This window comes from Acipenser ruthenus, chromosome 20 (genome assembly GCF_902713425.1).
Source record: "Acipenser ruthenus chromosome 20, fAciRut3.2 maternal haplotype, whole genome shotgun sequence".
Classification (NCBI taxonomy): domain Eukaryota; kingdom Metazoa; phylum Chordata; class Actinopteri; order Acipenseriformes; family Acipenseridae; genus Acipenser; species Acipenser ruthenus.
In genome coordinates, this window is record NC_081208.1 from 24172386 (window position 1) to 24191631 (window position 19246).

Consider the following 19246-nt stretch of genomic DNA (forward strand, 5'->3'; position numbering starts at 1 on the left):
TGTGGGCTGACTGAATACAGAATTTATAGTGTTCATGTGATTGGTTGGAGCTTTTTTGGAGTGGGGGGGGGGGGGGGGGTTAAATCCCTCAGGTGGATTGAACACAGAGTGCCTCCTGTCCCATTCCACTCTTCCATCCACACTTAAATATTGGATGCATGCCTCTATGTTAAGCATCTATCTTCTTAGCTGTACAAGGAAGGCTTTAAGTTCAGCTACACAGCCCTGTACATACAGTATAACTGCTGTAGAGATTTGTACAAATGCAAATCCTCTGTAAAAAATACAATATTGAACCATATAGAGTTAAACTTGTATTAAAATCCCTATGCAGAGCAACCTACTGTCTATAGTGATCTTTCTGACTAAGCTCTCTATCAAAGGCTGTCAGTTGTCTTTCTCATCATAACTGAAACTGAGAAACTGCAGCAGGGAGAAGGTTTTATGTATTATAGAATACATGTCAGGGTTGCTGTGTGCATTGAAAATCCATCAGCCATATGAGAGCGCAGTTACACAAATGTATATGCAACATTTTACTGGCCCCTACTTTGTTTAAATCTGCGGTGGCCCCCTGAGTTGTTGTTATAAGAAGGTTTGAATGTTATTTGAATATGAGTGTTATTTTTTTTTTTTCTTCTTCTTACTTCAAAGTGTAGTGTGCACATAGTAGTCAATTCCAATTTCATGAATCTAAATGCAAGAATCCAGAATAAAGTATCATACATGCCAACAGTCCCTATATTCATCTATCCGTCTATCCATCTTTCACTAGACTTTACCCAGTGTCAGGTCCATATACCACCACAAATTGAGAATGGCAGATGTAAGGCGACTTTTAATTGGATAATTTATTACACATACTATTTTATTTAAGTTCATTAGTTCTCATTTTATTTTCAGTGATTTGCCAAATTAGTATGTGTAATCATTAGAATTACAACACATACTAAAGTGAACAGTTTCCAAATGTTGGCAAGTATGCAGTATTGCTACAAACATGAAGACACCAGACAATGTAGAGTTAATCTGTTTGAAGAAACAGCTGATATGATACTGTTTACTATGTTTCATACAAAAAAAAACCTCACAGGAATGAAGTGCCTACGAAAGCAGGCAGGCTTTCAGTAATTTTCCATATTTTTCAATTTGCCATGTTTTTCCAAGACTGTTATCCTGTGCTGTTAGTGTTAATGAATATAGTGTTTGTTACTCCCAGAGAATGGTGCCATTTACAGTACCTAGCTGCTACTGACTATATATAGAACGGGAGCATGTTATAAGGAATCTGATTTTACACAAGGGCTGGCCCTGTAAGCTTGGCCAGGTTGAGAATCGTTATTACAAAGTAGAGTCTCTTTCATTGAGATTCCAAATCTTTTTATCCTTTGATACAACAACACGATATAGTTCACTTGTTTTAAACGCCTTTCAGGAGGAGACCCAGATTGAATTCCGGCTCCCATCACAAAAGACATGTGTTTGGTGGTCTCAACTAGCTCCCCAATAGCCAGTGTTCCACATAAAAGCACGATGTGGCTTTGAGGTCCAAATTGATTGTTACCTGGGGCTGATCTAGGGCCAGTTAATGTAAGATGAGTTCACGGTCTTGTCCTTGTAGCCCGGTGGTTTGCGCACTGGTCTGGAGTCACAAAACTTGCACGCTCACATCCTGCTGCCCCTTACAAGTTTTTTATGTACTTTTTTGTTATATTTACAGATAAATCCTTTTCCACACGCACCACAATTTAAAATAAGATATTATTCCTAATATATACAGTATATTTGACTGGAGATAATAATAGAAAATTAAGTCACCTTGGATAAAGGTGTCTGCCAAATAAATAAATACTAATACCAAAATAACACCAGACTAGGCACAAGGTCTCATTACTTTTTGAATATTATCTGACATATAAGCAGATTAACATTCACCCGTGAAAGGACAAAGGCTACCACCCCAATTAGAGAGGAGTACAACTCCAGTACATAAAGTAGAGTAAACCTTTAACATCTATATTAACATTTTCCAAATCTTTTTTTCAAGAAGCAGAAACAGAAAATTGTCCATTAAGTGAAATATGTAAAGCTAATGGCAGGCTATTATGTTGGAGATGTAGAAAGGGCTCTTATGCTCATGGTACTTAGGATGTGCTGCTACAAAACAAACATTTTTTACATTAGTAAACTAGTAAGAGGGTGATTATGTCTGTTTTAATGATATTTGTAAGCGCATGTATACTGGGTAGGTTTTTGATCATGCATCTTCATTTCAAGTCCTGTGTGTGTAGGGGGAGAGTGAATATTTTGGTAAACATCTATCTGAACCTTTCTATCTACATGTTTGAGTGAAAACACTTGAATAAGCATCTACGTATGTATTTTATTCTGCAGTCACGTCATTTTGGATTGTGGTCTTGAAATAGTTCAGAAGTATTTTGAAAAGAAAGCAAAATTTATTTAGCCATAATAGTTGTAAGGAACGATGGCTTGACTCTGGTTCTGTAATGTCATTATAGATATGCTAAATGCTGCATGTGCTGAATAACAGAGCTTTATAAAGATGTTATAACTTTGTAAAGGCCTGCGCTGTTTTGTCACATCATTAGCATTTTGCTTTTTCATTAAAGAGTAAGTAACTTCAAATTTCATTGTCTTCTCTCCATACAGTTTTATGTTGTTTGCAACCATGCTGACTGTTCTTATTAAATGATTAAAATTAAGTTAAAAACATTAATAAGTAAGCCACAGTCTGTGGTGACACAAGTTAAGGTGCTAGTTCACTGTCAGTCTAGCTATGCAATCCATTCTATATTCAGTAAACAATTTACAGAACATACAGTATATTATAAATAACCCAAATGTCCACTAGATGTCTCTGTTTAACAGCTGATAATTTAATAAACTCTTTTACCCCTACAGTATAAGGTCTTACTGTATATCAAAGCCTATTCTCTAGAAATAGCCCTTGAGTCACTCAGTTTGAAGCTTTTCTATATTCCGGAATACAAGGACTCCATCTGTATAACCCCTACTGTTCTCCAACAAAGCAGGTCATCGATTTGAACATACGTGGCTCCAAAAAGTATCTCCAAAAAGTATCTCCAAAAAAAACTGTTAGAGATGTTGTTCAGACAAACTCGTCTTTTCTGAAGCCTTTTAGATAATACAATCAAAACAACTGCCTCATCTGTCCCTTATATGGAATACCACAGTAAAGGGCCCTGCTCATTTCTCACATACACTGTGCAGTTTTGAAGTGTTTGGAATTAACCTGCATCTCTTCCCCACTGGCCTTCTGCGGATCTATTTCACTCCGCAAATTGGTTTATTTCTGGTAGGCCTCTCGCTGATAATCCATAAACATCTGCCCTGGGATCAGGTTGCTTACCAGATCCATTGCACAGGTGCTGTCAAATCAGCATGTTCTTAGATGATCTGCCACAGTACTCCCTGTGATTAGATCTACCTGTCTTAATGATTCTCAAGCCTGACAATGTGGTGTACACCTAATACTGGTGGCTTAGCAGGAATCTGCAATATGCATTACTATAGTCTTCATGTATTGTTCGAAACTCTAAATGATTCCTTCAGGGTTAGATTAAGTTATTTTAATAATGCTGGCAAGGGAGCTGCATTTATTTTCTGCCATGGTGATTGGAGCCAATGCTTTAGAACACAGCAGGCTATCAAACACCATGATAAAGAATACATTCGCCAAATACTGCCTGGTCATTCTTTAAAGAAGAATGACCAGACAGTATAATGAACTGTTCTATTATACCAAAGCTTTATTTGTTTATAGATAGACTGTTATTTATTAGCTTTTTATTAAGTTCATTTGCAGTGATGACTTCTAGTGATTTACCAACTCCAATTACTGACTGAGATTTCAAGTCAATTTCATGAAGTTTATTAGCATTCTCATTGTGTTGTTATTGAATATGAATATCTGTATTTGTGTATAACTTCACAATGTGCTACACATTATGGTACCTGCTTAATCCAGTTATAAATAATCAAATATCTCCTTATATAATGCAGTTATATCCTTCTTATTGCTTTTGAATGTTGTTGTCAGGTACGGTGAGGAGGGACAGTAACAGCACTCCATCATATAGAAGGTACAGTAGATGATATTCTTATAGTTTCCAAATATTTTGTTTAAAGGCATAATTTCAAAACAATATTTTTATTTTATTTTGAAGTTTAACTCATTCAAAGAATGTTTATTCAGAGTATTTTTATTATTATTATTAAGAAAAAATAGTTTGATATTCCTGAAACTGTTTTAGATTGTTTCTTTAACAACACACTGTAGAAAAAATTCTAAAAATTCCAGTCAAAGGTTTTGTAGCAAAAATATCACCATCCTACTGTGCAAAGCTAGCAGAGACCTATCCAAAAAGACTCATAGCAGTAATTCATGAAAAAGGTGTACTGACTGGGGATGAATACTTATGCAACCAGTAAATTTCATTTTGTACATTTTCTTTGCAAGTTTTGCTGACATTTAACCTCCTCATATAACAGTGTTCAGTTTAACCACTACAGCGTTGAATAAAAAAAGTTTGTTTGAAAAACTGTGCATAAATGATTTGTAATTCAACAAAATGTGACATTATTGGTAGGGAGCGAATACTTCTGCAAACCACTATAATTGTCAATCTCTGCTTCGTGTTGAATGTGCTGAATGGCACCAGCGAAGATGTGTGGGGGAGGCTGCACACGGTGTCTGGATGTGGCTTTTATAAGTACATCAGTAATGAAAAACATTTTAGTTTTAAAGAGGCCATTTAACCAACGCATCATTTAGCTAAATTGGGAGGTTGGCTTTTTCTACTCCAGAATTCAGAACCTTCCATCTATGCAATAAGATTAACATTTTTTTGTTCACTTAATTTCCATTTGATCTTATCCTTATCCATTGTAGACTTTTTCAGTAGATCAAGAAATGCATTTCTATAACAATCAGAACTTTGCGCAGGGAGTATTTCTAAGGTACAGTAGAGTATTCAAAATGATTTTAATGGTTTGTTACCATGGAATAACACAGTAAAGGTCTTTCCAGTCATTGGAATATTTTACTTCAAGTACATTAGATGCTGTTTTTATAACCTCATTATATACCTGATCTTTCAGGTATATGTGCCTTTCTCAGCTTGTAGACAATCCAGCGTTGGGCAATATTTAAACTGGGAGAAGCAAGCTTCCTGAACAGAGGTTTTTGTCGCTGTCTTTCAATAAAATAACAAGCGAAAATAGGACCCAACTCTCACAATTTTGCTATGCTGATCAGTTTATTTATGTATTTGTATGTAAACAGAATTGGCTTTATATGCACAATATAACAAAAGCACTACCACAACAAATACAGTCAAACCAATTATCTGTAACCAGGCTCCCGCTAATAAATAGGCCTACGCAGTTTCTTAAGGCAAACTGAGCAGCTACCTATCCTCTTAAACTGACAGATATACTGATGGGTAGTCTAGATTAAGACACCACCTATAAAGGACATCTGAAGGGAAGTTCAACTATGGATGTATGCTGGAATCCCATCTGTTAATGCTATGGTCGTTCATTCTAGCAGTCCAATCTGTCAAACCAGAATTCTAATTAGAAACTTTGTTAAAAACAAGAGCTGGATGAAGGAGTAAATAGCTTCAGATTTGTTTATCATTTTCTTTGTAAAGGTTTGCTATGGTTTACTGAGACTACAACACTCAATTTCTTTCTCTTCCTGTTCCCTCTACATATTTCACTCAAGGCCATCTCATATCCTCAGTTTTTTGGAGAGGCAGATGACAGTGCCCTGGGTATGATCAATGTTTGATTAATGAATTAATGCTATACTATATTTGGCGCCAAGCTGTGCCTCAGTTGTTTCCAATATATATTATACCTTAACATGGTGACAATGCAGCCCACAATATTTTTGCAGTTTTACGATGCGTTTCCCTTAGTTATACAAAGCATTTACCATAGTTTACCTTGGTTTTCCATATTTATTAATAGTCTATGCTTTACCATGCCTCCCTATTCTTTACCATGCTTTCACAGTGCTTTATTACACTTTGCTATGCTTTTACTATAATACACTTTTATAAGGGTGTGCTAAGTGCTGTACTCAAAATCAGACTGACCTTCTTTAAATGTTACATCTACTCTTATCTGTTTTTCAAACTGCTGTGCAAATGGTTTTGTGCAATTTAATACTAATTAAAGCAACACAGGAATGCCCTTGAGGCAGTGTGTCAGTACATTTCCAGCACGCTGTCTCAATGTAATATCCTTAAGTTTGCAGCTCGAGAAAGCATGTATTGGGATTGTCTGTGGGGAAGCTTCAATTCCATCTTTTGCCAGAAGGGATAACAATACCTAATGGTGAACAAGACTTGTATTTTAGCAGTTAAAAATGTATGCAGCCATTTTAATACTGTCACTGAGCTGGACTTTCAAGTAGATCCATAATTGAATTTGATTAAAGATGTCCTGCTTATTGGCACTCGGTTGTGATGTATCGCACACACACACACAGTACAGGCACTGGCAGGGGAACTCCACTTAACTCACGCACAGAACCATCAAAATATAAAATATCAGTATCATTTTTAACCACTTTGCTGATTCTGCTTCTCATTTAGCAGAAACACATTCCACAGGCACTGTTGAATAAAGAGGCATACATTTGTATTAAAATACAAACCACTTGCTTTAATCCATTCATATAAATGTACTGTAAGCAGGTGAGTTGCACTGTTAAGGGGTTGCCTTTGAATTCTGCCCTTTTTGCAGGAATATTTCCTGTCAAAGTTACATGTTTCTTGTCCATTCAATTTTGTTATTATGGAATTGTGGAGTGAGTGATTATAAAGTGAATATTGATGAAATTAAAATTTACAAAAAAAATCTGTTATGTTTGAATATGTAGATTTAATTAGCCTGTTTAAACCAGCGAAACTAGAATTCTGCTGCTATGTCAAATAAAATGATATTCATTCTACACTTAGTAAGCTGACAGAAAATAAATTCTGAATCTAATAAGAGACATTAAGTGTTTTTTCTCTCAATATTCATCTCAACCTTATTTTTATTTGTATTAAATTACTAGAACCTCAGTGTTCTTAAAATAATAATGGTCCTTGACTCATTTTATCATGTCATTCCCTGTTGGATGCAATTCTGCTTTAATGTGATTCATTTGTAAATGAAAATTGCAGCACTGCTATTGACATGTTTATTGTCTATAGAGACATGTGTATAATGGCACTTAAGAGTTGCTACTGTATCTGTAATGGAGCTGCATTTCTTTAATTTAATCTGGCTCAATTTAAGAGTGTCCTTTTATTTGCTTTTTTGTTACCCTTTACATTTGCAATAATTCTGAGTGGTTTTTGGTTTCTCCAATATTGATTTAATATAATTGTTCTCTGAATCTGCCTTGCTTGGAGATTCCAGCACTGAACAGCCTACCTAAATCCATACAAATCATGTGACAGTATGACATTTCCACTCAGAGTTGAAAGGTTCTATTGTCACATGATGTGTAAGGAATAAGGAAGGCTGGTTACCTGGGATTCTCCAGACAACCTCACAGCCAGCTAAATGCAGAGTTGAGAGATAATGAATTTATGGAACCACTCAATGTAAAATAGTAATTAAAATGATATTTCAAACACTGCATGTGGCATAAATTAAATAATTCTAGATCGCTCACATTCAAAGAAACCCTTGAATGTTAAACAATAATATCAGAAGTGTAGTGGCCACTGTAAAAGGATGTGTAGAGGGCTTGTGTAAAGTGGGCTTGTTCAAGCTGTAGCCCCCTTAAGGAGCCATTCAGGATAGAGAACAGCGCACTAGCTACAGTAAACGAGAGAGAAGCAGCAAAGTGGTTTTCTTTCCTTTTTTTTTTTTTTTTTTTTTTTAAATAAAAATCGGGAATGCTCAGAAAATATGTCACACACACAACAATAGCCCCTGGGAGAGGCTATAAACAAGACAAAAGCATCTGGGAACAACGGCTCACTCGGTAACACGAAATAATACTGCACTGGGAATGGCACTTCAGTTGTTTGACAAGCCACAATTAGTTTTCAAACAGCATACAGCTCAGCTGACTGGCAGACAAACACAACACACACACTGTACTATGGCATTTGTTCACTGATGGTCAAGGCAGGTCCCGGGTCTCTCTCAATCCTTCTTCCTCCCCCTCCTTCTCTTCTGTGCATGACCTCCCTGTAGAGTTACTGGATAAAAGGCATCCTTTCCTTGTCTGTGTCCCCCTCATGGTCCTCCTCCTCCTCCTCCTCCTCCCCTGCCTCACTCGTCTCTGTGCTGTCATTGGCCATCTGTGGAGGAAAGGAATGACACAGCATTACAGGGATGCTTTTATATTCTGTATTATTGAACAATGGTGGTGTGGCAATGTGCCCCACCCCTGTGTGCATTTGTGTGTTATATGTTGTATGTTGTGTGTGTTAATGTTGGTGTATTGTAGTTGGTACACGGGATATAAATGGGTGTGTGCAGCACGAGTATTTAAAATGTATCACGTGCAGATAAAATGTGTATAATGTGTGTCACGGGATTACACTTAATTCACATGCAGTTGTACCGAGATTCCAATTGAATGATTGACTAGCAATCGAGTCTCGGTACAACTGCATAAAAGCAGCATGTTTTCACTCACTCGGGGTGGTGTGTTCGGTGAGTGGAGAAAGGGATAGGAGACGGAGGTAATAATTGTAAAAATAAAAAGTAGTTAAATCTGCTCACCGTGTTTTGTCTGTATAGTCTGTTTTGTTTATCTCTTTTGTTTTGGCGAATGTGCCGTGTCCTGTGTGTTTTGTGTTCAAACCTTTTATTTTCTGTTCTGTTTAATTATTAAATGCTGAGCGCGATCACGCGCTCAGATTCATCAAAACCCCAAGTCTCTGTGTGTTACTTCCTTTTTCTGGTCTGACGTCACCCACTGCAGCCGTCTTTGTGACAGGTGGTAACAACAGAAATATTAAAGAGTAAGTAGTTTGAAATGAGATTTTCCTGGTAATTCTTACCCTTTTATAATGTTTGAAAACATTCGGAGTGGTTATTTTTGCAAATATATATATTTTTTGTTTTTCTTGTTTGTGTTAAGATGCTTTGACTATGAATTCAGGGACTGCTCTTCATGTGGCCTGCCATAGACATCTGTAATATAGGCTAAACCAGTGTCTTTATAGTATGAAGTGCAGAGCAGGGAATTGCCAGCACAGCCAGCAAGATTGTAATTGTAATTCCCTAAATCTAAAATGAAAAAAGACCAAAAGCTGATATAATGTACAAGAAAAAACTTTATTGAAATGATTAAGTGCAGGTACAGAACACTGGTAATTAATTAATTGCATTGAATACTAGGGCATCCAGAAAGAGGATAAATCTATGTACACATTTCAGATAAATATTAGAAAAGCTAATATTTATCTGAAATTTTATTTAAGCTGCTTATATAGAATGTTCAAGATGTTAAGCGCTAATGAAATTCAGAGGGTGAGACACCACTCTGCAAAATTATAGTCTAGATACTGCTAAATGGTTCTTAATGGGGACATGACTCTTAATACGTTTCCCAAATTACCATAATGGTGCTTCTATACTCATTTCCACTAATTTGCAATGTATCAATGCCAATGTATTTGTATCGTACATATACTGGGCTCCCTTAAATACAAATGCATCAGCTGCCTTTTCTGTGGTGTTTCACTTAATTATTATGAATTGGTCTTTTATTTACTTTATCTTTAGGACTAGACAATCTCTGTTCCAGTACACGCCCTCTGAATGTTGTCTTTCAAGGTAGACTAAAGTCTACTCCCTCGCTGTCCTGTACGGTGATTACTTTGAATAGTGCTGTGCATTGGCTAACTATAGATAGGACTATTATTTTTGAATCATTGCCGCAATTACAACATTCCCCCACAGTGTGCTATGCAAAATTATACTTATATGCATTGTTTTCCTGTTCTTGGTTCAATCCCCAGTAGCAATTAATAACATGTTAAATAGGACAGGATTTTATCCACAGTATTCATTTCTTAGCATCTCCCTAGATGGTGTCCGGCAGGGAAGAGGAATATCACCTGGCATTTCCCTGTGCTGACACACTGCTAATTACCCCTCTTCAGCTGGCTCTGGTGAATTAACCTTTAAAAACAAACAGACTCAGTAAAAGACTCTGGAGACAGAGGGGGTAGTCAGTCACTTAGGATAGGCTTCTTTTCTGGAGATGCTTTCAGGAAAGTTTTCATTTGGAGAGGTTTCCATGGCAACAAGTGATGCACCACAGGAAAACAATTATTGTTGATTGTCACTAGGTTGTTTGTCTTGTCTACTTCTACTGTTAATCTCAATGGACCTGTCAACGAATCAGATCTGTAGAAAAACTGCCTGTCTTCCTTTACATTCAAGGCACATGACACTATGTGATATACTAGCTTCCCCATAAGCGGCATGTTATTGTCTATTCTGTAATGCAAACAGTAATCAACACAGTTCACTTACCAGGGGAGTAGGAGACTTCTCCACATCCAGGATCAGCTTTCCTATGTTGCCCCTGTCGTGGATCCTCTGCATGGCCTCTTTTACCTGTAAACAAGAAAGAAATCAGTACAGCATTTCAGTAATAGTTGTCTCCTCATGCTCACTTTTTGGGTGACAGAACTGCTTAGCTAGCACTTTGTGGTACTCTTATACACTAACACATAGACAACAGTATGTAATGACAAACACTAATGCACATATACAAACCCAGGTTTCCCTTATCAACACAAAACCACTATTGCTAGGTTGCCATGAAGTTATTTGCAAAAAACATTAAGAATTAACAAAAGTTTGAATAACACCATTTGGATCCTAGTATGTATTACCGTGAAGAAAAAAAAGAGGAGTCATTAGCAGACTTTACCTGCAACAGCAATTGATTTGGAAAAAATGTGTAGTGTACTGTTGTCCCAATATGGTAACACGGGTATTAACAGAGCCAAGCTACTGCATGCATTGATATATGTTACCAACTCCCCATAGTACATAAGCATTGCATTTAAGATGCAACCTATATTTGATTCACACTATTTGCATTATTCATATTCTTCTTAAAATAACATAAATGTGAATTCTATATACTTTACAATCGATAACATTTACGTTGATAATCTTTACTGCTAAATAAACATATTAAAAAGGATATCATTTAATGTAAACAACGTCACTAGCTTTCCGCTTTCATTTATGTACTAAATACCACAAGGGTGTAGAATACCACTGCAAATGTAATAATTCAGTCCCTTTGAAATGATGTTGCTATATGATGTTAGTAATTCTTCCCGCCTTGGCTTACTCCCTGTAGATTTCACAGAATTAAATAAACTGTAGCAATCTGATGAAAGAGATAAAAACAGCTCAGTGTAAATGTAAATGAACCTACTTTTTCTTATCGTAGTGCTAATAACGACAAGCCCCAGGACACATGTGGATGTGTGTAGACTGTATGGAAGGTGTAGATTGTGAATGGGTTAGGGTTCCTGGAATATCTTCTTTTGTTGCTAAATAGTGGAGGCATTCTTTGTTCTTTTTCTTTAAGAGCCTAGAATTAGAAGCTGGGAAGCATCTCAGCTGAATTACATGACATTGTCTGGGCTTTATTGCACTGTAAAGCTGTGTGTACTTAATGCTTTGAGGCCAGCATGTTTAGTTCAGAGGACCTAATTGAAACGAGAAGTATAATTGGTTTTAATTTATTATAGTTGCTAACCCATCGCCGTCTCAAATCCAGGGTATTGAGTATAAAGTGGACCATTAAGACACTCAAAATACAGGTTCAACATATTCAATTTATAACATACATACGTAATGTATATACATTGTCCAGGAAAACTCTTTCACCACCCCTGCTGGTTTGTGGTGCTTGGGGAGGAGACATTTGTTGTCAGTTTTAACCCATTTAGATCACAACTAAACATAGGGTATCCCTGAATAAATGATAGTCTGTTCTTCAAAAACACACACAATTTCAATAAGAATACCAATTGATTGTTAGTACCATACAATTACTCCAAATGCCCCACCTAGAATACCCCCTAAAATTAATAACATTTTTCAAATGATGAATAATTGGGGGTTTGGCATGCATGGCACATTTAACCCCAATCAACCCTCTTAACCCTAACCCAACCCTTGTGATCTGTGAATTAGGAATACGCAAGAATCCCTACTGTTGCAGTGTTACTCAAAATTGAAGTAATTAACTACCAATTCAGGAGAACTGGATGGGATATTTGTTCTTCACTTTTCTTCAGTGACTGCCAAGACTTGTATAATACCAAACATCTCTCCAATATCACATGTTTTTGACTATATAGAAATATCTTCGTACTAGTTGGCCTGGAGAAGCTACTCCATTGATGAATTGATGTAGTACGGAAAAACTACAGTAGGTGGCAGTGGTGATGAGCAATCACAGATAGACAGCAGGAATGACTGTGTATAATTTGATCATACCTTTAACATTGCTATACTAAGTCTCAAGTAAGGAATTATCTTTTCGGTCACGTTGTTGTGTAATCTTTAGCACATGTAAGTGCTTATCACTTACATTTGCATTGCGTGTAGTACTGTACTAAAAAAAAGAGTTTAAATAGCAGGTTTGATGTAATTTAAATTCTGTATTGTAATCTTCAAACCAATTTCACAAATGCCCAACCATGATATATCCTATGCTGAGACACCCTGTAGTGTATTTGTTCAGCAGTAAATGCACTACTGTGAAGAGTGCAATTTCAGCCTACCAGGCCTTGACGCAAGAAGAGGCGTTGGATTATGACGTCATATAGTGGGCCATCCTCAAGTGACTTGACATTACAGAGGAAACTCATCGCCGTTGGAATACCAGAGACACGCAGGAGTACGCCCCGCGTGGTGGCACAATACCTGGCAGATCAGATGACCCGATGGCTCTGCCCCGGCTCCCGCAAAGCCGAGGAAATCACTGAGACCATTGCAATTGAGTAATTCGTGCAGGTGCTGGGGGCTGACACATGGGAATGAGTCACCCAACACCGACCCACCACGCTGGATGCAGCTGTACGACTGGTGATGGGCTACGAAGACTCGCAGCACACCTCAGCATCGCCGCCAACCGGAACATCCGCGCCTCCCTTCAGTAGACCGAAGACCGTGGGCCCACGGACGGGGCCCCCTCAGCGCTACAGCCCCTCCCGTCACGGATCGGCACTTCCTTGACACCCAACGGGCGGCCTACCTCCTCAACCCTGAGAACGAGGTCAACCCCCACTGGGTGAGAACAGGTGACCCCTCCCCGTCGCCTAACCGAGCGGGACACACCAGCTCCGTGGGCGCCTTTTCCCCCCGATCTGCTTCCAGTGGAATTAAGTCTGCCACCTCTGCTTCTCTGCAGGTCTCTGACAAAGAAGAGAAGCTAAGACTGTGAGTCTCTGCAGAGCTGCACCGTCCCTGCCAGTGATTCACGGTAACTCACAGGCAGCTCTTAAATCTGAATGGAGGTTTTCAATTCATGACATGTTTTGCTGCACCTTCTGCATTTTTATTTCATTAAATGGCAACATTAGTATCTGCTGTGCTCTGCAGAAACTTCATGGGAGTAAAAGACTAACATTGTTGTGAGAATGTGATTATGCTATTCAATAGGTAAATACTAACAATACTAAAAAAAAAAAGAAGGATTATATAAAAGGGTCCCTTTAAAGCACTGAGATTGGGTTTTTGACACACAGCCCACCGTGTGAGTCACTTTGATAACTTGCAATGTCATGTACAGCACTGATGCCTGCAATTATACTTAAGTTCTGTATTTATTTGTGCTGTTTGTTTCAAGAAGTCTTATTACAGTTGAAGAATCAACTGTCATTCTCAAAAACCTCTGTAACAAGCATCACCATTGATCAATCCACCCACAACATTTCAGATACCTGACATCTTTGTGGAAGCCCGTGACTGCAATAGGGTTTATATGTTTACTCTTTTTCTGAACACTATTTCAAGTATTAACTTGTAACTGACAGAGGTTTATATAAACCATTTGTTTTTTTAATTAAATTTCTCATATTTATCTTGTAATGTATAAACACTGTATCTCCCTGTTACAAGTGAATTTCTCTGACAAAATTAGCAAAACAGCACATTTTACAGATGTTACTAGTGGTCTGAAAGTAGGTGCTTTAGTATATAAGAAAGACATACAATAAAGATATGACTTTTAGTTAACATTAGAATTCATCTTATTATTTTTTATTTCAGTACATTCTTTGTTTAGTGGTTAAAAACAGATTTGCCCGGTCACCACATTCCCTGTCTAATTCTAAAATGATATATTCGTATGTTGGCATTTCAGTCACATTTTAATCTAACCCAGATGATTTCCTGTCTGGAATGCCAAACTAATACCCATTAACAGGTTGGTTGCCTCTTGAACATACCTCCTTTACACTGGGTATTACAGAGACAACGCGCTAAACACAAACCACTCTTAATATGGGCCTTGCTCTGAACGTTCCCTAAGCCCTGCCAGCTATGCATAAGCTTCTTGGTTGTGGAGAACAGCATTATATCTAATCCTCTTGTTATTCTTTAACAAAATACCCAAAGAAGCTTATGATGGGGAAAGTTCACAGCTCATTTTCTTTCATTTATTGCACAGGCTGTAAGTGGTGCAATGCTGATTGTTCTAAAACAACTGATTCAAATCACATATAATCATGTTGTACAGTCATAGATAGAGAATCTACGTACATGGGCTGGACACCCGTGGACTGCCTGGACGGCATTGACTGGACTGTAAGGTGTTCAAATTGCTCTGGAGGACTATGTGACCATTCCTCAATGATTGCCACCACTAGTTTCTCCACAGATTGAGCCGTCACTTTTGAGACTGTTCCTTGTGAACATCAGTCATGTGGATACAGAAGCACTTTCAAACTCAGCTCAAACTGTTTGCTACACATTTATCTCTATCCAATAAGAATATGCATATATATATATATACACCTATACAATATAGGAAAGCTGAATACAGTAAGTGTAAACTGCCTTCAGCTGTCTGCTGTGACCCCTCTGTTAAACCCACGTCTGCCTCTTTATAGAACTATTGCATGGTCTTAATAAACATGTTTGACAGTACTTGATCAAATGTTTGGTTTTAATTATGTAGAATTAATTTTGGGATGCTATATTGCTCCCAGTAATATTGGAGCATACCCATTATATACATACAGTAGAAGACCAGCATTTGTGCTACCAGTACTGCAGTTTCAACTCTGGCACCTGCAGGGTCTTTACAATTTGAATTTCCTTTTTATGATTTGGGGATCTTCCAAGAATGGTTTATTACGGGTGGTGGATTTTATCATTAATTAAACAAACAGGAAACCATGTTGCATGAATTCCTCTTCATAGATTACTGGCAATCATAAAACTCTTGTGATCTCCAAAAATCCTGTGTAAATATAATGTGCACATCTGAATGACTGCTCCCACTCTCCCATGAACATGGAAGAAACACATCCGATTGTCCACTTTTTACAATATTTGCCTGAAATTTAATAAAATGTTGACCATTTTAAATGGAAAATAAAGCGTGCATACAGTCATTTTTCCATTTTTATCCTACCAATCCGTTCACTAAATCACAACTTATTTGCAGTCTTTTTAATTAGAAATATCAAGTAGCTCAAAAGTAACACCTCTACTTGATGCAAAATGTTATCACATGTCATTTAAAAGCAAGTGTACGGCATCTTACTTTACGAAACATAATGGTTTTATGAACCAAGCAAATCACTTTTATACAACAGAGTTGTAAAATTGAGCATTAGGTATGAGATGTGTTTTTGTTCTGTGTGACACAGTATTATTGAGCTCTTTAGTAACTGAAATAAATTTGCCATAAAGAATAATATTCTTTCCATTGTAATTCCAGTAATTTTTTTTTGTCATTTCAATAGATTTATCAGCAAACCACAACAGGAACCGTGAATCAGTCTGTGTGTGCTCAAGAGTGATGGTCCAAATACAGACATGCTTCTCTCACTTTCCAGTCATCTGCACCTCAGTGTAGGGCCATCTCCAGTAGGTGCTGGGACTGGAACACAGCCTGATCCCATACTGCACTGCCACAGGTGAATGTAAAGCTATGCCAAGTTTCAGGCAAGAAACTCTGAGTACACCTGCAAATATTTAATTGACAGGAACATCTTTGCAACCATGACCAAAGACATGCAGGTAATTCCAGCACTCATGTCAACCTTAAATCAGTGGCAGTTACCAATAGTATCCAAGCCAGGTAACCAATAAACCTTTATTTCTTTGCAGGTCGTGCCACACTACAGCGTTTACCTCCTCTGTCTTTTTTTTTTAACCCAAAGCGTGTTATTTTTTGTCCAACTCCTGTAACCTAGGATTCAGTTCAACACAATCCCCATTTTAAGGCTCTAGTCACAAGTGCTCAAAAGAGTGTTTTTTTCTAGGCTCAGACATAATTAATAAGCACAAAACCCAGGGCTGAGATCTGACATTCTAACAGCAGCTGAGCACCAACCTGAACTAAAGGAAAGAACATATAAACCGTCAATGAGTTCAACATCTATTTGAAGCAGTGCTTTTCTAGTGGTAAAATAATACGAAATGGGCTGAATCCTTGATGCAAATGTATTGGAAACTGAGACAAAGTCAAATAGGAATCCCATTAATAGTATATTACATCTACTATTGGATTTCTGATTTATGCTTTTCAAGAATAATGGAATATCATCCAACGGGTTTAAATTTTGCCCAATTATCCCCAAGTGTAGCTAAAACCTTGCTATAAAAAAAGGTTATTATAATTTCATCATGAATCCCCCCTCATCAATCTAAACATGACTGCAATTCAGGGAACATTATGAAACAGAAGCATGGAACATATTAAGATAAAAGGATAACCACTTGGAATTAGAAACACATGTATCCTATATTTAAAAAAAAAACACATTGTTAATGAGGTCATTTATATCTGTTCTGCAAGTGATAATCTTCTAAATAATGTCTCTGATAAAATATGTGGAATAACTGGGTAACTAAGGCTAACTATAAAAAAGCAAGCTAACACCCTGCTTTTCTTAATGTAGTAATGTTGTGTTGACTAGCGCTATTTTAATTAATCTGGCTTAATTCAATTACTTGGCTTAATACTCATATTTAGCCTGCTAGATACAAAAGTATAATCATCATCATCCATGAAGCAACAGAGCCCACAAAATGAAATGTAAAAACTCAGCCACTTGGTTTGGATGTACAATATACAGCTTTATATTGTATAAATATACTGAGCATCAAAAGAAACGTATCACTTATATTTGAGCAGCAAAAGAAACGTATCACTTATATTTGAGCAGCAAAAGAAACATATCACTTATATTTGGATAAAATTCACTAGATATGATCAAAAAATGACACATTTTTAGAGCAGGTGCAGTGACTTTTTATTGTGCCGATTAACAATTGACATCACGAAGACGCTGCAAAATGATCTTGGGCAGGTGTTGTGACTCTTGGCCTCCCAGTTTGTGGTCTGTCATTGACAGAGTATGTCTGGTTATACCGTCTCGCCAGGTTGAAATTGCTGGCTGTGAGCATCCAAGATGGCGAGCCACAGTATGCTGCCCTAGTCCAGCCTCCAACATGCCGATTGCATGAAGGCGCTGCTCTCTTGACTTATTAGTGTTTTTCTGTGATTTTCTTTATTGTTTTTATTCAAGCTTACAATTCAACAGCTGAAATCACACCATATCCAGTGTCCAATCAACTGTCTCACTAATTAGGTGATTAAGTGCATATGCTTCAGCCATAGTGACTCAAGCGTGTCATGGTCAAGGATGAATGATCGAGTGATTAAAAAGAAACCAAAAACATTGTCAATGTCCATCATTTATATACCTTATTTCTTTTCAAAAATAAATGTGTTGTAATAGTGATAGGTTTCTTTTGATGCTTGGTATATTATCATAGACTAGTTGTTCTACTCAATAACTTGTATGCGTAATAAAGGAAGACTGCACAAAATACTGTATTCCCAATATCATTAAATCCACTTTGCAGGAGTAAACTTAAAAGATCACTGCTAGTCCGTAATTCTATCACACAGTACAATCCATTAGACTCAAGAATATAAGAATGTCAAAATAAAATATATAGTTGTCTGTTCAAAACCAGGTTGGAGTGTTTACAGCCTTGTTCTGCAGTGGCTACACTGGTGGGTAAACAGGAACTCTTTCCATGAAGTTCATCTGGTTTTCTCCTGTTTCACTCATCAGGAGGTTTAGTTCTCCTCAGTGCTGGTCACATACTCCCCCAGATGAGCCGTTGAACCATTTGTCCTTTCATAAAACAAGGGTGGTGTAAACAGAACACTCCTGGCTCGCAACATACTTGAGCTTTAATTGGGTCCTTCATGGAGTATGATTTCAAAGAATACATTGCATCTCCTGCCAGCTCATCAGCCTCTCCCGATACAAAAAAAACAAAACAAAAAAACGCTCCCATGAGACTGTGCATAATATGGAGCATGGTTTACCGATCAAAACCAACACATCCTGCCAAGGTTAGACCAAATTAAGAGTGTGCTCTTTTTTCCATATTCGTTAACTTCATAATAAAAAACTAACAGCAAGCCTTGTTAAAGCAAAGGACCGGTTGTCACGGTTTCCACTTTTGCTGTCTCTCACTTCAGTCCCAGTCCGCCAGCTCCAATAGTGTAGCTTTTAAAGCGCTGTCGACAGAGCCAGCTGAAAGCAATGCAAGTTCAAATTCTAGCCCTGAAGCTTTTCAGACTCCACAACTAATTGGAAATATCTGCCATTGTCCTGTTTCCCAGCCTGGGAAGCTAGTTCCATTGAGCTACATAATGGTCCCATTTCCTCATTTAACAAAGTACCATAGCTGTTGATTTGTACTTTATATTAAATAACCTTGATAAGGTTAACAAATATTTATTTATTTATTAAGTGGTCATTATTTTAAACCTTCTGACCAAAAAAGGGCACACGTAACTAAACATGTATCTAAAATGAAACATTAAAAATAACAAGGTATTCTATTGGCCGTTCATAAATTATCATACTAGCTGTGTCCCAAAACAACGTCCACTGTTCTAATACAAAACAAAGCATTGGGGCCCTTTTGAATCAAGTGT

The 19246-nt window shown here is 37.4% G+C and overlaps 1 protein-coding gene across 2 annotated transcripts in view; it reads right to left on the bottom strand.

Annotated features, from left to right (window-relative positions):
* Positions 1-63: 63 nt before the first annotated feature.
* Positions 64-19246, bottom strand: part of LOC117425966 (synaptic vesicle membrane protein VAT-1 homolog-like) — a 44098-nt gene continuing 24915 nt past the window's right edge. Inside the window, exons 8-9 of one of the 2 annotated variants that reach the window (XM_034043310.2) lie at positions 10549-10632; positions 64-8357 (exon numbers count right to left, since the gene is read on the bottom strand). In XM_034043310.2, the coding sequence (XP_033899201.1) occupies positions 8253-8357; positions 10549-10632 (189 nt within the window). In that variant the 3' untranslated portion in view covers positions 64-8252. Of the gene's footprint in view, positions 8358-9323; positions 10192-10548; positions 10633-19246 lie in introns of those variants that run through there. The other variant, XM_034043311.2, reaches the window with a different exon arrangement.